We start from the raw sequence: 25,509 nt of genomic DNA, 5'->3' as shown, positions 1-25,509 counted from the left end.
TAACTAGTGATATTACTAGATGGAATGGCCTCAAGTTGAGCCAGAGGGGATTCAGGTTGGATATTAAGAAAAATACATTTTCCAAAAGAGTGGTCAGACACTGAAAAGGGCTGCCCAGGGAGGACCTGCATAAGACTTCAAAAGTGAAAAGGAGAAGGAAGCTAAACCTCTAACTTGGTGGCAGGAGCAATACCTGAAATCTATGGTCTGCTCAGTAAAAAAATCGACACGTTCTTCTGGTCAGAAGTACTGATACTGGGCATACAAAGCCAGGAAATGGTTATAATTTCCCTGAACATTTTACACTCAATTATGTTCTATTTGTACAAATAAATACATGTCAGATCATTTGCAAAACAAACAAAAACAATCTTTTCACTAAACCTTGTTTTATATACAATTTAAAGAATATGACTTGTAAATAATAAATTGACATTTTAATTGGAAACCACAACTGGCTCTCAAATCCAATTATGCCTTGATAAAGGCATAATTGGATGCAATTCACAAAGTCAATCTTAATTGTATTTCAGACATAGAACTGCAATTCACATCCCGTATCTTTGGAGATCATCTGATAAAGCTTCTCCTAACTGAAGACACTGTCCACTGCAAATGTTATATATCTATGAAACTCAGATGAAAAACTGATATTTTAAGTTGGTACAAACATATAAAATTAATGCTGTTACAATTAAAAGATGTACAGAAAAATATATGTAAACAGCTAGAAAGGAATGTGGATTCAAACATGGATTTGAAAATCTCACCTACTCACTAAACACTGAAAAGCTGCATCTTTCACTGGAGTTATAAAGGAAAAGCCTTACCCAGATATACTTGCATTACACGAGACGTTACATATAAAATATTATGCTGTCTTAGATTTTTAACTGAAGAACTTAGTATAAAAACATTTTGATTAAAAGATAAAGATGAAATGCAAGGATTTAGTTCTACTTTCAGGCACTCAACTGTCTACTCATATTCACGCCTAATACCATTCTACTCCCTCCAAACTAGACACACACAAAGGAATTTTGCTGGTTTTTTTTCCCCTGCCAGAACGTGTGGCAAAGTTGGGCTTTTCCACTTTATTTGGACCAATCTTGGGGTGGGTGGGTGGGGGGGAAATATTTTCTTCTGCTGTTAGATTACACTTGAACTTGTTTATTACCGTGTTACACCCAATAGCGTCTCATAAAAGCATTAAGCAAAGGAGGACTTTGGACTTCGCTAAAACATACTCCTACATTGCATTTCTGGATTTTTTAAATCTGTTTCCCATCAGAACAGCTTTTATCTACATGTTATACTGCCCCAAACCGATCTTTACTTGTACGCTGTGCATGAATAATTCAGGGCAAAAATAGCAGATCTTCTGTTCAGTTCAAAGGTCTTTTATTTGTTGAAACAATAACCTCCTGATACCAGAGCAAGCAGTCTTTTATCCTCCGGTGAAACAGAAAAACAACATTCTCTAAGCACTGGAAAAGTACAATGAAATCATTTTTCATCTACAAATTAAATCCAAGCATTAGCTGCTAACACTGTAACAGAATGGTAAAACTTCAGTAAGATTTACTAACAGAACGTAAAAAATCCCAACAAACCAGTAACTACAATCAGGCAACCAAGAATCCTGATTGGAGACTAGGAATGCTCCCCTCCTTTCCACTTTTGTCTTTTAATATAAGAACTTATAAGCACAGGGTCTAAAGTGTCTATTCTTTTTATAATATTCATAGCTATTTTGAAAACTTTTAAGACTCACTGTGTTTAGTGAGTTTATAAGCTTTAACTGCTTTCTAGTAAGAGTGATAGCTAAAAGTTAAGTTTATCTCATGAACTAGACTGCTTGTATTTCAGCTTATGTGGCACATTAGAATGTAGAAAAGGAAACAGATTACAGAGCTGCTTGGATTTACTTTATTTATTGTTGAGATTTTTCCAATCTTTGATTTGCAATACTTTAAGTCAATTTAATCTGTTCTCCACAAGTGGCAAATCAGCTCTTTCTTTAGAGCTTTTACAAGAGAAAGCTTGGGGACTTGTTTAAAATCAGAAAGCCCCATAAGAAAGCACGGAGTACTTAATGACCACTTGGTTAAATGCAGTGTAATTGCAGCACAATTGATGCCTCCATGACTGAAATTACAGCTTAATTTTTTCTGCACAACTGTTTATCCACCAACATATACTTTTTGGATAAAGAAATAAAGCCTAATGATTATATTTCAGTAATTCATAATTTGTTAACCAAAATGATTGTAAAGAATGAGCTTTTATATTGCATGACCTATTTGTCTTGTTTTGCGCAGAAACATGCTGCACTTAATGGAAAAGCATTTCAATTTCATCAGTCACTGCTTTCAGGGTTATTAGCATCAACACTACTTACTACCAATTCAAAAGTATCCTCATAAGCTGAAAATTTCACCCTCCACAAGGCTGCAGATGGCCTTTATTGTTCATTTTCCTCTATTCTGCTATGCTTTACGCTCCTCTTTGCTCTCAGCCTCCTTTAAACTATTATCAGTGTACACCTAATTTCAGAACTGAATGCATTTCCATGTGCACAAGTCCTATTTATTTATCCTCTCAGGAGCTGTACAGTTAACATAATCTGTAATGATGGTATTTTCTAACATACATATGCTCAGACTCAAATTGCAAGCAGCTAATTTTTCCCTGTAAAATACATTGATGTAGCTACATAAAGGTACTAATTGATTTCTACTTTGTTCCAAATACAGTAGAGACTTCTACTCACGTGGAACTTGACCAAATTTCACTTTGTAAGTATTCATGAGCACTGATTAGATTCCCAAAAGGCATATATAATATACATATATATATATATATCCTCTATATCATTCCAAAGGCAAAGTTTTGGCCCTTCTCCACTATTCCTTTCATATCCCAATTTCAGTTAATTAATTTGCATGACAAATCAGATTTAACTTGGCATATTTACTTCCTAACAACAGAAGCAGTGAGAAAACTAAAACCCATAATACGAACATATTAAAAAGGTGGCTGTGAATGGGTTTGCCCTTTGAGCATAACCTGACAGGCAGGAAGCAATTACGTGAAATTGCTAATTAAGAAAGGAAAAGATAAAAGTTAACAGGCCTGGATATTGGCAGCTATACAACTATTTGATCCATTAAGTCAAGTAGCAGCTTCTTTTTTCTACATTTGAGTAGCATGTTAAAATCCTGCTACAAGCAGTAGAATTGGCAGGCAAGCCTTTCCTGAATGGAACCTACCTCTGTAATAGAAGAGGCACAGATCTGAGAGAACAAACCACCGCTTCTTCCATAACTTCATTCCAGTACTGTCCTGTATTAATAAAAGCAATCACATTGGTAAACAGTAAACAGCTCACAAAGTAAACTGGGTACCACAAATCTGGAGTGGTGTGTTGTTCATTTACTTAGCTAAGTCTTATTTTAAGGATCTTTGACTTCTCACTGCAGAGCTGACAATGCAAATCATGATGATAACGCCAGGGAGCCTGATGCTAACATAAGAGAATGGATGAAAGGAGAGCCCATTATCTCTGAGTGCTAGAAACCACAATCTACACTAAAGAGTAGATCTAAACCTTTTTTATTTTATTTTAAAATGCAAGAGTAATTAGAGTACTTAAAAAGCCATCCTTTGTTTTCTGAAACCATGTATTAAACTTCATCTTCTACTACTATTCATGTATCTAGAGCAAATTTCTTTCCAACAAAGTTTATTCCTAAAGCAATTCCATTTTCATTTATGTTTATAACCCATTTATACCACAACTCAGAACGAAAGATTGTCACTACTGCAGTGTAAATAAGCTAAAGCACTGCAGCATGCACACATATCCTAGCAGAATTAGATTTAATAAATATGCTAATCTTCTCCAAGAAGAACGGAACGTGTGAATTATCAATATTCTTTTGGTGAATAGGTTTTATGACAACCAAGAAGGAATCAATAATGAAACCCAGAACTTCGCCTATACTCAAGAAATTTTTAGCATTATTTTTAGCCTCTTATTTCAAACTCAAGGCACTGCTTTTGGGGTGGGAGAAGATGAAGGATGGAAAAGAAAGATTAAAGCAAGCATTAGCTATGCAACATTATTCAGAAAAAGTTAATAAATAATCATTTGCTACAAACATTTTCATAGATAGAATAACTAAATGTTTTATAGCCTCTTTCTTCCAAGGATTTCAAAGTGACTTAACAAACACTAATGAAGTCTGGAAGCACTGTCCATAGCAGTCAGCTCCTATTTCACAGCTGGAAAGGCAGACACAAAGCGGGCAGCCTGGCTTCCTCCCCTCACTGACAAGGTCACTAACTCGGTAGCGGATTAGAACATGGGAACCCTGGCCCTAAGGACACCAGCCATAAAAATCAAGCTTATGATTTGAAAATTCTCAAACTTCTTCAGTATAAAGGATTACCTCAAGCCCTCAGATGGACTTGCAAAAGAAGCTGTTACACAACATTGGATTACTTCCATCACTGAAAAACACCAACAGGTCTCTACATGGGCGCATGCATAATTCTACCCAAAACGACCCATTCCAGGAATGATCTTTCTACCTTCCTCACTCATAGAAGAAGAGTATATAAAATGAGTATGTGGTTCCCATACTTTGATTTTTTTTCCTACTTAAGAGTAAATCCCTTCTGTATCAGTAACTTACAAACTGTTTTTTCCCCTTGTTATTATGACTATATCATAATTAGTAGAAGAATCACACAAAATTAGCATTATATTCAATGCGATAACACACCCATAGCACACCCTGGATAAAACAAAACTTACTGTTCTCTGTGAGTGTATGAATATTCTAACAAAGTTATTATATTACAATCAGAAGTCAACACCGAATTTTAATGTAAATTTTTGAGCCTGTAGATTTTTTAAGACAATATCTATACTAAAATTCATGAGTAAGTTATCTTTCAATTAACAACATGGAAGCATATAGCAACCATTTCTTACAAAACACAGTCTAACACTTCAGCATTTAAACCATCCTACATTCAAATCCTGTCCGATGGTACGCATATAGACAATGAAGTGGACAGAATGCTGACTGAAATGCTGGGCCCACATGGCAGTCATCAGCAGCTGGTGAGGCCAGTTACTATTGAGGTACCCCAGGAGTTTACACTGTGGCCAACACATTTTAACTTCTTCATTAATGACCTAGATGCTGGAACAGAGTACACACACAGCAAGTTTGCAGATGGTAAAACTGTGCAGAGTGCCTGATAAACCAGATGGTTTTGCTGCCATTCAGTGAGACCTCAGCAGACAGGAGAAGAATCTCATGAAGATTCAACACTGGAAAATGCAAAGCCCTGCATCTGATTAGGAGTAACTATGCACCATCACACAATGGGACTGAAGAGATCACTTCAACCTTAACAACTCCGTGTTCTTAAACTATAGCTACTCTTTCTTCACCAGGAAAACACTACACTGAAATTGACTCTATAAAATGGAACATAGAGACCACAAGAGTATCTAAACACAGAAAAATCTACACCTAACGTACACTTACTACTAAAAAATTCTGCTCCTATAAAAGTTTCTATCTGTTTAGCAGTAGATTTTTAAAACTGACTCATCAACAGCATGCAGGAAGCTACCAGGGTCATTCTATTCTATAAGGGACAGTAAACGATTATGTATATTCAAAATTATATATACAGTGTGCGTCAGTAGAGGTTAAATGCAAAGTTCTAAACAGGTTCTTAGTGGATTTAAAAAACATATACCAAATACGACTGAGTTTGTTTTGCTATCTCTTTCAGGGCAAGAAAAATGCAAGTGGTCTGGTATTGCTGACTAGAAAATCTTCAGTAGGTTGGGTGTGCTGCTACTAAATAGAAAAATTCAAATGCATCAGATTAGTTTACTTCCAAATGATTGGGTTTTGTATATAATATAAGCCACACACAAAAAAGCCCACCCAACCAACAAAAAAACCACAACAAAGATAATTAGGGGAAAATTACCTGTTTGTAGAGCCAGCCACGTCTGACAACTGGTGCATTAGGATTTCTCTTTATTGAGTTTGATCTCTTCCCAAAATTATGAACCTTCTTTGACGATCGCGATGTCTAAATTGAATTGAACAGGTTAAAGAAAACATCATATCAATATCTATAGAAAAATCATAATGCATTTTCATGGTTTTATTTTTGTTTTTTCTCTAAATCTTTTTACACATCTCTCTAGAGGAATGCAGAACATAAATTGTATTCCTTTTATAGATACATAATCACAATGGTTCTGCTGGATTCAGCATTTTTTTCTTCCCCTTTGCAGAAAGTTTAAAGACAAATCCCAAGACAAATGCTTACAGTTTTTATTTATTTATTCAAAGAAGAAAAAACAAATACCGACCTCATCTTCTTATTAGGCTGGTAGCAAATCTAGCAAGGTGTACTCTCAGTTCCTTCTAACAGAACTGCAACTACAAAAAACTTACAACACCTGGACAAGAAAATTCTAATCTTTCCTGCTTCTAACAAGGACTTAATGAATGAAACATGATAAGATTTCAACAGGACATAGTTTTCAAAGGCTTTTTCTTGAGTCTCCCACGTGCATGCAGTAACTTTCTGAAATTCTTTCTTCTCCTTTAAGGACCTTCTTGCTATAAATCTCTTGGATGGTTTAAATATTCAGTATTTTATCTGCTTGCGCTAAGGCCTACTTTGAGTCTTTTGTCCTGAATCTCCAGTGCTCGTTCCTATAGTTGCTCACACCTCTTATATCCTTACAGCTACACAATGATCACAAATGATTTCATCCTTCTTTTACTGGAGAAAACAAAACAAATTGGAAAAGGCATAAAGAAATGTGCAGTGCTTGCCCAATTCACATTTCATTCTTTTCAGCCTACATTTAGAAAGTCTGCTCTGCAACTAAATAAACTGAATGTTTATTGTTTAATTTCCATAAGATTGGTGTCTTAAAGACCCTGCAATGGGATACAGCAAAGCACCCCATTTTGCAGAATAAGGAAAGCCCAGACAAGTTTTCTATATTGTGTGCTTGGCTCTGCTCGAATCCCACTGTTTTAATTGAGACAGTATAATCCTGTGCTTCAGTTTCCCCATTTCTACTGCTGAGATTAATCATAGGGTTATGCAAAGTTCCTAAAGGAGATGCTCCAATTGAAAAGCCAGACACACACTTGGTTTTTGTTGTTGAAAATTAGAGTATGAGGTTTCTCTATGGAAATTCAACATGCCTCAGCGAATTACGTGGTTGTTTATACATACATTAGAGAGAATTCCACAGTGAGTTAGAGAATCAAACTGAAAGCTGCAATTAAGAACAATGTGCAGCTTTTGTCAATGATGCCATTTACTGAAGGATACAATATATCTTAGTCTACAAGGAATGACATTACAAAAACTATGCGTGTTTGTCTGAAGGCTACACTATGAAACAAGGTCATTTTGTGTTGTTTTTTTTTTTGAAGAATCAGCAGGGAATATAAGAACAATCAAAGTGCTTTTAATTTCCCTTGGAGACAGGGAGAATTGACTCAGCTCTGTTTGGAAAGCAAGACAGTAAGCAACTGAAGTCATAATTCTAAATGAAAGTAAAATCTTTCATATTTTCATCTGGAAAATTCTACCAGGGCAAAATGGACAAAAGTTTTTAAGTACACAAGAGGAGTACAACATGCAGGTATAAAAAAGGAAAATAAAGGAACCCCTAACAATTCGGAGCGCATTATATAAAGTAAATCTACACCACAAAATTATACAGTGAGAGTGGGGCAAATCTCTTCTCACTGGTGACAAGTGACAGGATGAGGGGAAATAGCCTCCAAGTTTAGGTTTGGATGTTAGGAAAATCTTCTTTTACAGAAAGGGTGTTAAACACCTGTGAATAGGCTCCGGGAGGTGGTTCGAGTTCATTGTCCTCGGGATGTGTTTAAGAGCTTTTGGCTGTGGGTCGTCAGAGATATGATTTAGCAGAGGGTTTGTAGAAGTTTAGGGTACATGGTGTCAGGCTGAGGTTGGACTTGATGATCTTTGAGGCTTTTCCGAACGATGGTAATTCTCATGTTCTGTACTTGAACAGGGACAACACATCAAAGACGCAGCCGAGGTCCAATTCCAGGCTCACAGGTTTGAGGCTATGCCTATTGTCCTGGGCAGCCTGTTCCATGCCCATTGCCCTCTGGTGCAGAACCTGACCTTTTTCATATCCTTTTTATGCTTTGGTGCCCAAACCTGCACTCAGTGCTCGAGATGAGGCTGCACAGCACAGAGCAGAGCTGGACAACACCTTCCCCTGCCTGGTGTTGGTGCTGGACCTGATGCACCCCAGGGCACATTTGGCCCTTTTGGCTGCCAGGGCACTCTGCTGACTCATGTTCAACTTGTCATCAACCAGAACCCCCAGATCCCTTTCTGCAGGGCTGCTCTCCAGCCTCTCATCTCCCAGTCCATATATACATCCATACAGACATCTAAGTTAACCTGTATGGCTACTATATTGTTATATTACACAAAAGCTGTGCCAAGATTTTGATCAGAAGCAATTTGTAATGCTCGTAACTTCTCTAAAGTTCAGAAGCTCTTAAGAGCTTGAAACTTCCTATGCTTGTTACATGGCTAACACATTAAGAATGCTTCTGAAAACAAAATAAGACCTTCAAGTCTACTGCAAATTCAGACAATTTAAGTTGATTTATCTGAGGTAAGTCTGATAAAAACAAACAAACAAACAAAAACCAAATTGACTTCAATTTCACTGAGCTCTGAGCAAAGATTTAGTGGGTTAATTATACATGTTACCACTCATGAATACAAATGTCCATTAATTAAATAGAGCATCACAACTGATTTCTAATTTTAGCAAATATGGAGAACACTTTTGGTGATTTGTGCTTATTTTACCATTTATTTCATAATGAGAATACCTGTTCTCAATCTAAGCCTCAATGACAATGATTATTATTTTAGGATATTTAAATATTGAAGGTGTTCAAATAAACTAATCATCAGTTTTCAAAATTCTTAGGTCACCTTCTCCTCCTTTGACATCTGGCATCCCTGTCCATCTCACATTCCCTTCACACACAAACCTGACATAATGTGGAAGATGGGAATAAAAGAAATAATCATGAATGGAAAAATTAAAACACTTTTCAGCCCATAACACTGTATGTAGAGGACATATTGCACAGCTCTAGCTTCTGGAGAAAGCAAAAGACAGAAGGATAATATATGACAGTTCTAATTACTGACCACTTGATGGAAGCTGTAGAAGGCAAAAGAACTAACAAACTTAGTCACATTTTATATAATTAGATCAATTCTGAGGAATGATCCCGGAAACTGTGATGTCTCTAAAATCAGAACCTCTGGGACTCTGCACAGTGCCAGTAATGAGAAAGAAGCCAGGAAATCCAATCAGTGATATTTACTCTTTCTCCAGTGTGAAGAAAACAAACACCAGAAAAGTCTTGATCTCTGGGCAACAGCTCATTCAGTAGTTGGGGCTGAATACTTAATGATTGTTTCAGCTGCTCTTCACTGAACTTAGCTGATGGTAGACACCAAACTTACGTATGTCTTCTTGCCCAGTTACAGAAGTGCTAACCGTACCTAAAAACGTTCTTTAACTAACATAAAAATGATCAATGCTAAACTTTAAAAACAAGGCTCAAGAAACATCTGAACAAAAATTCAAAAAAAAGGGATACTAAATTTTTGTAGTTTTCAACTTCTGCCTAAAAATATATCTCTGCTGTTTAAGGCTTAAATTATCCTCCAAACCACAAGCCAACACAGTCCTGTCTTCTGTATTTTGCAGGCAATTTTGGTGCCTTTCAATATTGCAGTCTTCCATGAACTGAGTGGGTTTCTGCCTCAGCACTTTAGCTTGGATTAGGAGGTTGCTCTTGAAAATAATCTCCCAACCATTCCCCCTTCCTGTGCTTTAGTTTGCTTAGTAGAGCAAACTCTGTTTACTTTGGATAAGACTAAAATGTAAAATAAGGACTAGCCTGAAGATAAACCACAAAAGCACAGTACAGATGCTTGGCCCTAAGCTCCAGTACTGCCCTGCACGTCGCTCCTGTTTACTGTGCTATTTGCTAATGTAGATGAATCAAATGACTATTTCTGGTTAAACTGAATCCCGATCAGACATGGACTGAGGTACTGAAACTAGTTATTTAAAGCTGGACTGCCTTGAGGGCTTTATGAAATATATATGAAGTGATACACATATAAACAGTTTGACACATCCTAGCTGTAACAGAGACTTCATTCCACTTATGGTGAGAAAATTGTTAGCATGGTTCTGCAGATAATCAGGGCAAGGGAGATGAACTGTGGAGAGGGGCTAGTAACATGCCTTACTTTACCTACATATGAAAAAACTGAGCCCCAATATTCATCTCAGAGCATATTGGTTTAGTTAATGATTTTAACACTTAAAAAAAAAAGAAGACTTCACGTTAAAAGGAAAGGTAGAAATATATATGTCTCTAGCAGCCATAAGCCTGTGTAGATCATTTCCAAAGTCAGGGGTCTGTTGGTTTCAAATTTAGAGACAGTCCAAGACAACAAGGAAGAAGTGGCACCTAAAAGACTACTCTGTCCAGGACTGTAGTGTAATCTTTGACTACCATCCTTTATGAAGTGGGCAAGAGAGAGCAGTAATAAGACTTTTATCTGAGATTGATTTTTGTCTCACCCCATTCAAACCTCTGAACAGCAATGGACTTCAGAAGTCTTTCTGCTATGAAACAGAAATTTATCCAAGTGTCATGTCTACTATGGATCAATAAACATTCATGAAAAGGAGTTCATACTTCTACACCACTCAACTATCTGAAATTTTAGTTGCAGTATAAACTTGACCTCCATTCCTCATTATCTTCTAATATTCAGTACAATAATGAGTTATCTTTGAAAACAGGAAAACTAAAAAAAGGTAGGCATGGGCTGTTCTGTGACATAATTTCTCACTAATACTCTACTCCTCCTATAGCAGTGCAATAGACATATTGCATTCGAATGTTGACAAGATAGCTAAGAATTTTACTATGTACTGTTGGGAGATGTGAAAAATAAAAACAGAAGAAAATCAGTTGTTGCATCTAGATACAAACAGCAGGGAATTTCTGTTCAGTCATCTTTAAAAGCAATTTAAACCATTAACCTTAAAGAACCACCAGAAAAGGTTGACTAAATGTTAGCTGAGGAACAGTTACAAATTATTTATATTCTGAAAGCAAAGCTTTTATAATGGTGTTGAAGCAGTTCAGATAAGATTACATGTGAAAACTGATGTACAGTAATTGCACATGCAGGCACATGAATCATTAATATTTTAAGTGCATTTAACATGTAGAACAAACAGACAAGAGGAATGAAGAGTAGCACAGAAGCCTTTCTTCAAAAAATAGGAGTTTCCAAAGGAAGTTAAGCGTCATTAATCAAAGAATGTAAGGAAATTACAATAATTGGCCCGTAGCAATCTCAATTTCCATCTTGAACACAGTGAAACCAAACAGGCCAGAGAGCATTTTAAACTATCCTTTTGAAAGGGAACTATGAAAATATGTTTGTAAAACATACGCTCCTAAACTGGAATTAGCTTCTTACATTTATTCTAAAAGCGCTTCCTAGCTGGCTCTGTTGTAATTCATTTTCTGTGTAACTACTACTGCAACACTGTTACAGCTCTAACAGCTCTTTCTGCTTTTTAAGATGGCTTTCCTGCATGGATGGAAACATGACTGTACAAAATTTGAGATTACGGGTTAGGTTTCTGTTTATAACTTATCTGCAGCTCCTTTTTTTTTCCCCCAGCAACAACAGATTGAAAGCATAGTTTGAAAGCTGGAGGCTTCTTCTCATTAAATAACAGTTTACTAATGTCTTATAGACATTGTTGGATAATGTCAGTGAGGTTAAAATAGACATAATTGAACCCGTCCTCTGGGTAAACATTTGGACATCGACCTTAACCTTATGAACAGCTGGTTAGATGGGGAAGATGGGACACAAATTAAGGTAGTTTAGGAATCTCCAGGATTTCTCCCAGAAATTTTCTCAAGAAACCAGGATTTCTGGTTCAGCATCAGCAAATCATGATATCTGCCCATTTATTTTACCATATTATCACCCTCCATCTCTTCAGTAACCACATCAATTAGAATTCTCTGTATTTTAGCAAAAGAAATCTAGCCAACTGTTTGTGTATCTAGCAATTTCCATGACAATGCTTACAACCAGATGTCTGAGCAGTTACCCAAGATTGCTTATTCAGACTTACTTGATTAGAAAGGTTGAATTCTGTAAACAACGCGTGTGCAAGTCCTATGATCTGAGGTATCTGATGAAATTTGCAACTTCTGTGATAATTTGTTTCAAACACCTCAGTTACCAAATTAAGCATAATAGGAACTGAGTGCCCTAAAAAAGATAATACGCTTCATTTCTCTTTTTAAATGGAATGCTAACACAACACTGAGTAGTACTTTGTGATATAACTGAATCATTTTAATTTTAACTTAATTTGGACATAGAGACTTACTCTGCCCACAGGGCTCATTGGATGAGCAGCATAATCTGATGTCAGATTATAGTTAGTTGCTTCACATATCATGCTTACAGGTCTCTCCTTCTTTTCTTCAGACGTCATTGCTGCAGCAGTCCTGAAAATAGAATATGTAATAGCACTAGAACATGCTGTGTATGCACACTGCTATTAAAAAGCACCCCCAGACGTAGCCTAATACAAGCTGCGTCCTACTTTTTCAATTTGAAAGCAGTTCACACTTCATTGTAAAGTTACCTGCACTGTGTTTTAATCTTAAATCTGTCACAGATGAATTTAAGATGTTTAAAATAGGATTTCTTTATTAGCTTATGCTTTAGGTGGGAAGGAAAAATGCTTTGATATAGAAATAGGAAGAAATGCTCTCCAAAGCCACATATGGCTTTGCCTCACTTCCCAGAATCACAGGATGGTTTTGGTTGGATGAGACATTAAAGCCCATCCAGTTTGAACCCTTCTGCCATGGGCAAAGCTGCCATCCACCAGATCAAGTTGCCCAAGGCCCCATACAACCTGTCCTTGAACATCTCCATGGATAGGGTATCCACAAGCTTTTTGGGCAGCTGTTCCAGTGCCTCACCACCCTTTGAGTTAATGACCCAGACTAAGTCTTTTCTCTTTTAGAATACACACATTTGTGCAACTTCACATACTGTAGTTCTGACAGTTTGCCACTCTAGTCACAGTGAAACAGGTGCTGCAGCAGTGGTAGTAAACAGGACACCCATCACCCAGCTACATATGGCATCTTAAAGTCAGATATGACTACCATGCATACCATCTCACCTTTGCATTTTGTTGTGTAAGCTACAAAATTAATGCAAAGAGAGCAAATATATGTTTATTTGTTAATATATGTTATATGTTAATATATGTTTACATTACCCAATGATTCAGAAAATGCCTCTTCAGAAAAGATCAAGAAAATAACCAAGAAAAACAATCAGATAAAACAAGGTAAATTAAATACGCTTGGTCGTGCCTATAGGATTCAAAAATGGCTTCCCTGTTGGAAGTCTCGTGGGTTACTACATAATAAATACATTGTTTTCCAACACTATCGAACATCTGAAGTGACAAATGGAAATCTACACAGTTAAACAGAGTACATTCCTACTGTATAACCAAGCTGGCTTATGGCTATTATTTATTTAAAATAAATAAATAAATAAATAAATAAATAAAGTAGTATCAAGTATTTAATATTACTTCCAATTAATTTAAACAAATGAAATTATATACATGGTAATTTGACTTGGAAAACAAAATATACATCACAATTAGCAATCACAGAGGCTTATTTAAACATCATACAGTTTTAAAACATGTAATTCATAGCCACTTACTGTTCATTCACAACAAAAATACAGTTGTCCTGCGATGGCTGTCCCGTTACTGGATGTTTGCAGGTTACTTTTCGTTCATTATGACTGTAGAGAGATAAGGTGAGATAAGGAACAACTCTTAAGCATAATTTCTTCAGTTTTCCAACTCAACCATATTAAGCCACTACATCAAGTATATCAAACCAATGAAAACAAAGTTACTCATTTAAAATGTTCAGATAATGCAGATTAATATTCAGTGATTGGAACAGAGCTGTGTCACGCTCAAGGTCTGCTTAGTCAATGATTCTGACCCAGCACGCTGCTCCACTGAACCTCACAGCACCAGGGAGTCTGTCAGCATAGGCCTTTGCCCTCATCAGTACACACCAAACCTGGCACAGTATCTTGTTCTCCTGAGCTGCAGCTGTTGCTAAATCACAGCAGCTCCAAAAACATGAAAGAAATTGCCAAAATTCAAGGGCTCTCAGCTACTGCCACTCAGGAAGGAAATGTTTTGACTTGCGCCTTCCAGCCCAAGAGGAGACAGGAGCATAGGGGAGAAGGTCCTGTTGTAACTGCCTACAAGACATGCCCATCAAGTGACTCTTATATGCTGGTCCTGCAGCAGACTGGGGCTTTCCTGCAAGTTTCAAGGCCTTGCAGCCCCAGCCATATCATGAGCAAGCACGCATGAAAGAGCAGAGTTGCCAGCTGGCAGAGCAGCCAGCCTGGGCCACTGTGAGAAGTCAAGGCCTAAACTGCAACAACCCCTGGGAACAGCTTTCCTCAGATGTAGGGGTGGAGCAGGGCAGGTTTGCTGATGAAATCTGAACTTGGTTCAGTGATTAAAAAGCACTGACGCTGAAATCAGACTAGGAAAGGGTAATGAGCACAGAATGAAGGTGTATTAAACAGGTATATTCATGTTATTTGAAAACAAACTCTCCTCATTTATACTTTTAACAGTTTATACAATCAAAAAAATATTTAATACAAAGAGTAAAACAACAGTAACTGAACGCAGCACTGTAAATAATGAGGAAACACTAATTCCCTTTAAAATATGTACTTTTGCAAAGAACTCAGGATACAATATGTAATATCTTGTATAATGCTATGCCTGTTTTACCCCAACTTCAGGCTTAGAAATATTTGTGGACAGAGCACAAACCTGGATGAAAAAAAGTATGCTTTAGCTGCGAGATAGCAGAAGAGGTACAAAAGGACAGGAGCTCTAAAGGCCACATTTTCCCTAGCAGCTCCCTGTTTTACTGCCTGTTTGCCTAACCTTTTCGGCTTTCACAACTATGAAGCACAACTCATCTTGCAAATGTTATGCACTCTGCTCTTCTCTCTTCTTAAAACAACAGAGACTTCACAAGGCTATCTCATTGTTCCCCAGGCTCTTGAATGTTCCTTTTATTCATAATCATTTTGCAGCTTTGGAGCATAACTTAATTACAAGTCAACTTCATTCAAAAATCCCATAAAATATTCACATTTCTTCCATGAACGGTGGGGTAGCCGAATAAACCTGCATAAACCTAAGATGCAAGATTAGAAACATAACCCCGTTCTTTGGACTGTCTGCCTCCCTGTGCTGAAATTTAGTGGAATTTACAAACCTACAAATACCTAAATGGATAGACACGTTATGGAGCATAGCTAATGAGCTAGCAAACTCTGAGTAAGTAATCTTTATCATTCGGCAGAATTCTCAGCTCAGCTTCCAAAGCAGCTTTTGTTACAGAAGCTCATGTATTACAGTAAGGGGAATGGAGGGAGACCACTGGAGTATGTTTGTACCATCCCTAATTGCCACGAACCTGTAACAACTTTAAAGTGAAAATGACTCACACTGAAGAGAACTCAAAAATGTTCCTGAGGAACTGGGTATGAGTATTCTGACGAAAAATTATGATGTTTGTGTTAAACCCTAACAGCCAGCTATCTGCTGAGATCCAGTACTGCACAAAGAAATGGATCAAGACTTTTGCTCAAGCACCAACAGTAACCAGGTCTGCTGCAGAGGTGTCATATCCCAGGTGCTGCGGGAGTGCACCTGGCACATGCTGACACAGGAACAGGCAGGATTCAACAATCCCATGGGCAGGTCATGCAAAGCCAGGAGGGAAAACAGATAAGAGGAGGAAAAGAATAAACAGAAGAGAGGATGCAAAACCAGAAATCTATTTAGCAACGTTTTGTTTTGTTGTTTCTTTTTTTCCAAGTCTCAAATCATGTAGTGAGTCAGTACTCCAGTAGTAACACAATGTTTTTGAACAGCATATGGTTTTCTGTACTGCTCAAGCAGACTTTGAACATACAGAAATGTAGCTGACATTACACACAGCAAAAGGCAAGAAAAATCATAAAACATGAAACAATGTCCAGTGAGGTATAAAACTCCTTAAAGCATGTTAAAGACCCTTGCAGTCACTTCCCTTTTGGTGAGACAAAGGCAGAACAATCTTTTCTTTCTCTTCAGCTGAGATGGAAGTGAAATCTCATAAGTGAACAATGGAACTCAGCTTGAACAGAAGTGTGATTACTTTAGTATGTCCTACTGGATGAACAGACTTTAAACAATTCCATTTAAAACTTGTTCATTACTTATCAGAAATGCTGCATTTTTAGCATTCACTTAGCAGATATTTTGACAAGACTTCTCAAATTGCTGGTGTAAGATATAGAGTATCTTGGTAATTGTTGTCATAACCCTCCTACCTAACAGTAGTTTAAGGCATTTGTTTTAAACCAAATCTTGCAGATTACAGAAAGTTTCATTAAAAGCCACGTTCAACTTAGACAGCTGTCCAAGAAATTTCACCCTGGGCCTACACCCAAGCTGCGTATCTTGTCAATGAGTGTCAGGGGAAATAAAGCAAAAATAGTTTCTTTTACTGCAAACTTTATTTTCCATTTTATGCAAACTCCACTCTGCAATTCAGAATTTCAACTCTGTGTATTTTTTGTGTCTATGTCTTTATCACGTGATCAAGTGTGATTTACTTTGATAAAGGCAGCCAGAAGGCTGCGTGTTCACTTTCTGTTGATACATCCTTCACATTGTATATGGATATAACACACTTTTCTTCTTTCTTTCTCAGAACGACTAAGGCTAGAAGAGACCTTTGTGTCTACCTGCTCAAGGAAAGCCACAAAGAGCAGGATGCTCAGGATGAAGTCTAGGAGGATTCTGAAGATCTCCAAGGAGGGTAATTCTACAAGTCACCATTCAATTTCTGGTAACAATGTGTGTTGAGAGAGCAGAGTAACTATATACACAAACAGCTGTGCTTTGACCAAAGGATTTGACTGACCTTTTCTATTTCAGCAACCAGAGTCAGTTTGTATTAATGGTCTACAGACTAGAGCCAAAGAGGGAATAAATTGCCTATTTTGTTAGTATTTGTTAGCAAACTCTCAAGATTCAATATTAACCATCAAAGTTTGCCAATGATAAGCATTAGACTCCAGAAATGAACACTGCTGATTAAGATCACAAAATGGTTTGGCTTGGAAGGGACCTTAAAGCTCATCTACTTCCAAGCTCCCTGATGCCACCCAGCATCTCAGGCTACCCAGGCACCCATCCAACCTGGCCTTGAACGCCTCCAGGGATTCACAGCTTCTCTGGGCAGCAGCACCACTGCTTCACCACTCTCTGAACAAAAATTGTTTGCTTAATCAGAAATGTTAACACTGGTTTGGTGTCTGGTTTATGCTGGGACCCTGAGGAAGTGTGCCCCTTGCTAAAACACTACAGCATTCCCTCATTTATTCACTGAATGAAGATGATGATAGAGAAGCAAGGTAAGTCACAGGTCTTGCAAGCATCAAGACAACACTATTCTCGATTCTAGTAGCGGCCCTGACACTGGCCAGCTGTAAAAACATTTGAAATAAAGCAAGCAACCAACCAACACAAGAAAAAAGAAAAAAAACCCCGACTGTACTGAAATAGCTGAAAATGGAACATGTCTCTGAACAAGCTATCTTAGTGCAAGACAACTGAACAGGAAAATCTGACCTCCTTTTCTCTGGAATTTATAGTCTTCTTCCAAAATCGCTTATCTGAACAACTGCAGGCTTTAGCAGGTAGATCAGCTTTGGCACATGGACAAGCCCTTAGAGAATAAGAATTCATCTTGTTCAGGTTAGAAGATGATCACAAAGTTGAATTTGACTCATGTTATTTGCCTTCTTACTCCACTCTCTCCTTTCCATTACTCAAGACACTCACTCTCTTTAAGAAGACAGACACAAGACTATTTTACTTCTTTTCACCAATGCTAAACGTGTTTAAGAAATCTTGGTTAATCTACTCAGTAACTGCATAGTTAAAAGCAATCTTTTTGATGGCCAAAAGTGACCCAAGGACTACTAAAAAAAAGCCTCAAATAGATAATTTAAACATATTATCCTATCCATAGATAGAAACGTAATGTACAACTCCAGGGTCAGCACTTTCCAGCTGTTTGTTTTAGATTTGCCTTTGTTTTACAGAATTGCTGACCCAAAAATGCTGTGTATCAATAGCACTGTGAAACCAGCAAACTAAAAATTTGATCCAGGCTTGCCATCTTGAAGATTTTAAAATCTTTTAAAGTATCAATGTTTTGTTGTTGTTGTTGTTTTGAATAGGCAATCAACTCAGTTGATAGCAGTAGAAACAGAAAAAATATATAATCCAGCTGGTACAGGAAAGTGTATGCAATTGAATCTGAAGGGTTAGACAGTCTTTCCCCTGGAACAGAGCAGTTCACTCTGAAGTAGCAAGAAAGATCGAAGTACAAAGGTGAGGACACTTCGATTGGGGTCTCTCCACTGTATGATTTGGTTGAGTTCCTTATCCTCTCATGAAAATGGAGCAGGGCCAGAACTCTCAAAAACACATCTGCTTTTCTCCCACTGAAATTAAAGCTAGATACCACTTCAAAGCTTCTTTCATGCCCTTTCTCTATATACTTTATTTATACGGTCCTAAAGTCTAAGGCCTTCTCATTTAGTCATTCTCAATGTGATCATCAAAGCAAAGGCTGAGTTCTACTTCACGGAAAGAATACAAACAAAACCATAAACCAGGACATAACTTTCAACAAACCTCTTCATCTTTAATTCAGAAAGACTGTTCTTTTTGATAAAACTGAAGAACACATTTCAGAAGAATGGCATACCAGATATTTGCCTCCTGATATGTTTTCTAAGCCTTAGGTAAGATTTGCAGTCAGATGATCTAATGCATAGGCAATCTCTTTGTATCACAAATCTGCTCAAGAGTACATAGAGATATTTCATAAGAGAAGCAAATGTATACATTTTTCATGTTTCTTAACAAAATATTTTAAAGCTATGGATAAAACAAAAAATTAAACAAAAAACAAAAAAAAGTAATGAAGTTCTCTCCAAATTAATGTTATTTTTTTTCACTGACATTTGGAGGTAAGATTAAACAGGAAACATATATACAATGAGTCTAGTCCAGCTTTACTCAACTTATGTGCTGCGTTTCGTTCTCAAATTATGGAAAAATAATAACAAAAAAATCACATCAGCAATTTTTATATTGTGTGCTTGCTTTCTAAGATAAGAATGCCTCATTTCTAACTGAAATAAATACAGTAACTTAAAATTATCTAACAAGAAGTTGACTGGATTTGGAAATCTTTCAAGTAAATGCAGTCCCTACACAACTGTTAGCAAGAACATGGTCTGTGGTTGCACAAACTCTTATATTTTACTAAATCTGTAATTTCACATTGTAACCAGCACAAGGAAGCGTCCCCCCCAATACTGTCATCCCCTATAATTATGAAGCTTTTTTCAATTAAGATTTTTAAACAACTCAGGCAACTCTATAGATTGAAACACAGGCTTCACTGGAAGACATGCAAGTACAGTAATTTAACATCAGGGACGCTGTATAAAAGGGAGTGTACAGAGACATCAAGTTTCAAACTGCATGAAGTACTGACATGCATCACATACGCTGTGACTGTAAAAGCAAAGTATTTAGAATACTCTGACACACACACAGTTGGAAGGTGCATGCAAAACTCTACTGATCTTCTCAGCAAACAACAGCACACCTAGTCTGCAGTTGCTGCTGCCACCAATTTCTTGATCCACTATGAGTTTCATTTTTTCAGGCAAAAGCTCTTTTCTCCCTGGATTTTCTCTTTAAGCCCTCCTTAGTATGAAGCAAAGATGTTACACTCACAGGAGTTTTGGTGTCCTTGCTAGTGCTTTAGTGAAAAAACACTTGAACATCTCTATACAAATGACTGTACTCAGCTTTTCAATTAATATTGATATTTATTGATATCTCTAAATATTAAGCATTATTGCCCTGAAAATGAAACCCTTCCTTTTCAATTGGACCTTTGTAAAACCAGATTGATATGTCAGTGAAAATAAAGTCTTTTCTTGCCCAAGCTGATACAATTGTTTTTCCAAATCTTTGTAGGAGGGTCTCTTTCACTTGTAACATGCTTGAGAATTTGCAAGATACTGAGATTCAGTAACAGCCACAAAAGTGGAGCAATCTGTAAAACAACTTACTGTGTGTCATCAACGTACATAAGATTTTTACATTTTAAGCCCACTGGTCACAGAGTAAAATATACTTATCTCGGTAACAGCACTGAAGTAAAAAAAAAATCCTCAGCTGTGTATCATTATAAAATATAATGACTGAAACATTATTTGCTGTTTGAGACAGTTTGAGAAAAAAAAGGAAGCAGTTACAAGGCACAGCTACCTGTAAGTCTCAGACTGGATGCTTGAAATCTTAGTGCTCCTTAATGGATAACTACTTGAAAAGCTTCCACAAACTAGTGTAACATAAGACCCTTGGAGCGAAAGCCTATATGCTGTTTTCTAAATTCAAATAAGATTTGGAATAGCATGGCTCAATAGGTAGCTTCTGGACAAGAATCAGCACTGAATGAATGTTCCCATCCTTTTGAGGACTGATGGATATCCTACCAACTAATGCTGCCCAAAAGCCCACTCGTCCCTTACAACAATACAACAATACCTCCTGAAGAGGCAGTGAAGGTAAAAGAAATAAAAGCTAACTTTTGGAGAGGGCAACAAGAAGCCACAGATAACAGTTGTCCTAATATAAGCCAGTTCTCTTTGCTGCTAAAGATAGACTAGTCATATTAGACTGTATGAAGTCACCAAGTTTCATTAAGAAGAGTTGATTAGGAACTATTAATAGGTGTTTACTTATAGATACATACACGTTAAAGGTTTATGGAACTAGAAACAACCTGACCTGAACTACAAGCGACATACACATGTAGGTTGTGTAACTGCATGATCACAACCATATATATATATGTAGACAGTGATAGAACTAGAGGCAATGGTTTCAAGCTGCACCAGGGCAGATTCCGGCTGGACATTAAGAAATGCTACTTCTCAGAAAGGGTAGCCAGGCACTGTAATGCACTGCCCAGGGAGGTGGTGGGGTCACCGACCATGGGAGTGTTCAAGAAACGTTTGGATGTTTTGTTGATGAATATGATTTAACTGGGAAGTATTGGTGATGCTTGGACTGGATGATCTTCTAGGTCTTTTCCAACCTTGATTAATTCTGTGGTTCTGTGATATCACAACACCTGGAGCAATTCAGCACACCAAGTACTGCCATTTGGAGACTGCAGAAAAGCCACAATTCTCAGCTACCATCCACAAATCTATGGATAATTTTAAGTAAAAATTCTTTGCAAATGTTTTTATACAGCTATCAAGGCATCAAATGTTTTCATCAAAGATTACTAGACAAGATAATAATCTCTAATGCCCATCACTGAACTCAGTTCTGCAAGCCTCGGCTTTCATGCTTTATTATGTTCTAAGAAATACAAGTGAAATGCACTACTTTAGAGAGGTTGTTAGACAGGTAAGTATGAACTCAAAAATTGGTTTCAACTTTTGATTCCATTTTATTATGAATTCCATATATATTCTGCAAGAGAAGCCTATTTTAATAATGGTTCATGTTTTATAATAATTAAGTGCTTAAAAAATCTTCTTAAATATTGCATGAGAAAGATGCATGCAAACAATTTTAAGCAGCCTTTATATATGCAAACAATATCTGGTCTATGCAAAAAACAATCTTGCTGTCAAAAGTATTTCCAACTGAAGTCTTACTTGGCTCTCCTACTTTCAAGAATTCAAGATGCTTCCAGTGGAAATACACTGAAAAAAGGGCAAAGTTGCACCAAAGTTTCTTCACCTCTCAAGCACTGACAACGTTGACTATCCTGTCATTCTGTCCAGCCTCCTTCCCACTTTTAGTTCAAACTTGAGTTCACTGAAGCTCATAGATGCAGAAAAAATAAAGAAAACTCGTTGTTTCACTGAGAAACGCTGTGCATTTAGTAACAGAAATAATAAATCTACTAACAAAACTGATAAATCCCACATTCATTTACCCACTTCTATTTTTTTCAGTGTTTGGAGCACTCTCTGGACAGATGACAATTTCTCCTCACAAAACACAGCTATTCAGTAAATTGTTATAATCTCCTCCTATTTAAAGTTCTCTTAGCTAATGATATTTCCCCCCCGTATACATTATGTATCAGAATTCTTCTAAGCTTAGTTTTCATCTCACTGTCGTGTTGTTTTACTTACAGAAGAGTACACTACGAATATTCAGTTCATGATCTGCTGTTTGATGGCTATTTTTAATGTTTAGCCCCTAAGCCCAACCTTCTTGCCCTTTTTCCCCTTCCTCTCCTTAGTTCTGTTTCCAAATGACCTCTTAACCATGCATGTAATTCCTTCTCCAGCTTTCCAGTCTTTCTGTGCAACTATTCCATGCTTTCACTGTCTCATTTACTTCCTCTTCGCAGTTACTACTGTTGAATAAGAGGTTGCTGATTACAGAAATAACCCTATTTATTGGATTCTCATTCTCTCACAACTCACATTTCACTTTGCTTCCAATACTGGTCTCTACAGCCATTGGTCATCTTCATTCAATACTGTTTGCTTCTTAGAATACACTTCTTGCTTAGTATCCTTTATGACTGCATCATATAGCCCCAAATCCTGCTTAGTCTCAAACTACTTACAGCAGAGATATCCTTTAAAAAGCACTATTTGAAGTTACAGCACTATCCAATCGTTCCATTAAACTCCTGCTGTACAACTACAAAGAATCAAAGCTGCTTAATTTTACTGAGTTGTAAATGCAACATATGCATACATACATTATTATTTCAGTATATTAGTACCTCAGGATCAATGGCAGACTTTCAAGAGAGGCTTGGTGAAATTGCTCTGCTTTTCCTTGCAAATCCAAGTAAGTACATCAGCAATCAAAATCTGATATGTGCTAGCAATAATACTTAAACACCTTATTTCTCTTGAGAGTTTTCTACTTTAGTCAGATATATAGGAATATCTTCCCCTTACCCCATATGCTATTATTAATGTTTTATTTATTTTAAAGGTTACATGAATCCCAATATCAATTTTCAATGAAGCAAATTCCATTTTTATTTTAGCCAACATGTTATGTAAGCATGTAGCAACATAACACTGTTTTTACCTACACCAGTTCCATGATATCTTGACCATTTTCCCATGCCCTACAAGTCGACATGCTTCTGCAATTAGATCTCTAGTAAACATTGTTTTTTATTAAATATCACACTTTTCTGTTAAACTTCAAAGGAAACCATGCTTATCAAGTCCTTCTATTAGAATATATTGGGAAAATACCTAGTTGTGACATAATCTGCTGAGAGAGGAAAAGGTTTGGCAAGCTCCTGGAAAGTAAATCCATAATCAACTGGAAAGTGCTTAGAAATATTTAAGAGTGATGGAAAGAAGGGAAGGGAAGAGGGTGAGGGAAGGAAGGAGGGAGGGAAGGAAAAAAGGAAGGAAGGAAGTTAGGGAGGGAGGGAGGGAGGGATACAAAAAAAGATACTCCCAAATTAAGATTTTTCACGTTAAAAATTGTTATGACACGATCCAGTTATTTTAAAACCAGATTACTACATACAAAGAAAAACAAAGCAACCCAATCTGAACACGAGATTAAGTACTGTATTCTTTATGTATTGTTTTAGATGCTTGTCCCCATCTTGTTGTTGAGCTTCTTGTAAGATCAATAAACATGAACATTTACACAAATTTCTGAAGCACCAGCAATAATTTATGACAACTTCAGCAGCACTATTATTTATTGCTAGACAAGGAAATATAGATAAACAGTGACTATATGTATACTGTTGTAGATAAAAAAAATATAGCATTAAAAAAAAAAGGAAAAATGCTCCGTAAGGACAAAAAGGAAATGAACTATTTTCTTTCAGGAAATGGCTTCATTACATGGAACAAATGATTTATTGCTTAGAATTACTGATGTGTTTCAACACATCCGGTCATGTATTACAAAAGGAGTTTGCATCCACCTCCCAGCACTTAAACACAAACTGTTAATCACTTTCGTACCTATATGTCTTATATAATCAAACTACTGGCTCTAAAAGTTCAGAAAACTCCATTTGAGAAAAGCTTTTCTTGGCTGTCTCCCCTTGTACTTTCACATTTTCAGCTTCAATACTGACACAGACTGTTCTGCACTATTCATTTCCTTCATAAATGCAAGGGAATTACTACATCTCATTTATTTTGATAGTCGTGCAGGAAACACATATAGTAAAAAGATATTACAATTCAGTGTCTTAATTTTAAATCTAGACCTTCACAGTTATGTCTTTATCTCACCACACAATCAAAATAGCACACTTTTTATTAATAACTACTTGTGGCCCAGAAACACAGTCCTTCAAAGAATAACATACTAAGATGTCTCTATTGTAATTATCGGTGAACTGCAGCAATAGAAAAAACAGGCCAAATGCTTCCTTTTGAACAGATACGATGCCATTGATGACCCTGCCATCACTTTCTTACATTAAGTTCATACTTCATTGGGAACTAGGAGCTGGAAGCCATTTTTCTTCACAGATGGTTTAATTCAAGCTGCTGAGGGACTCTAAGCTTCTGGAAACATGGCATGCTGTTCAAAGTCTATACACAAGCCATCTTTGGCCAGCTCTAGAAGGCTGCGGTCCCACATACTGAGTAATAAAACGCTGAATAGCATCAGTGATGACTTCTCAAGTCATGATCCCAAGAGCTAAAACTTTCTGATGTGAAGCACACACAGCTGCCAAAGACCATGGAAATTAATGAGGGCTGCTGCAGAGGTAATGCTTCCTATTTTGTTATGTTGGCCCAGAATGGCAGAGGAAGATGTAGTTGGACTGTGGTAGAGGATGAACCTTCCCACCAATATTCCATTACACTTCATTGTTGTGTTACAGATGTCAGCAAAGGGGCACTATGACAAAATTACACTAACATGGAAATGTATACGAAAGCAAAGGTGTGCCATTCAGTTCCTCTGTGCAGAAAATGGCACCCACTGACATTCATTGATGCTTCCTGAATGTTTCTGTAGACCAAACAGCCCATGTGAGCACAGTGAGGCAGTGGATGGTGTGTTTCAGTAGTGGTGGCAGGAATGTA

General features: G+C 37.0%; 1 protein-coding gene across 23 annotated transcripts in view; it reads right to left on the bottom strand.

Annotated features, from left to right (window-relative positions):
• Positions 1 to 25,509, bottom strand: part of PLEKHA5 (pleckstrin homology domain containing A5) — a 166,081-nt gene that overhangs the window by 61,158 nt on the left and 79,414 nt on the right. For all 23 annotated transcript variants that reach the window (XR_004308039.1, XR_004308041.1, XM_032445971.1 and 20 more), the window contains 4 exons: positions 13,960 to 14,043; positions 12,590 to 12,710; positions 6,025 to 6,129; positions 3,273 to 3,345 (listed from right to left, as the gene is read on the bottom strand). Coding sequence is in view for 21 of the 23 variants with exons in the window: in XM_032445971.1 (XP_032301862.1) it covers positions 3,273 to 3,345; positions 6,025 to 6,129; positions 12,590 to 12,710; positions 13,960 to 14,043 (383 nt within the window). In the remaining 2 variants the exon portion in view is untranslated. The remainder of the gene's footprint in view (positions 1 to 3,272; positions 3,346 to 6,024; positions 6,130 to 12,589; positions 12,711 to 13,959; positions 14,044 to 25,509) is intronic.

The sequence above is a fragment of the Coturnix japonica genome, chromosome 1 (genome assembly GCF_001577835.2).
Source record: "Coturnix japonica isolate 7356 chromosome 1, Coturnix japonica 2.1, whole genome shotgun sequence".
In the NCBI taxonomy this organism is placed as follows: domain Eukaryota; kingdom Metazoa; phylum Chordata; class Aves; order Galliformes; family Phasianidae; genus Coturnix; species Coturnix japonica.
This window is presented reverse-complemented; position numbering and strand designations above follow the sequence as displayed.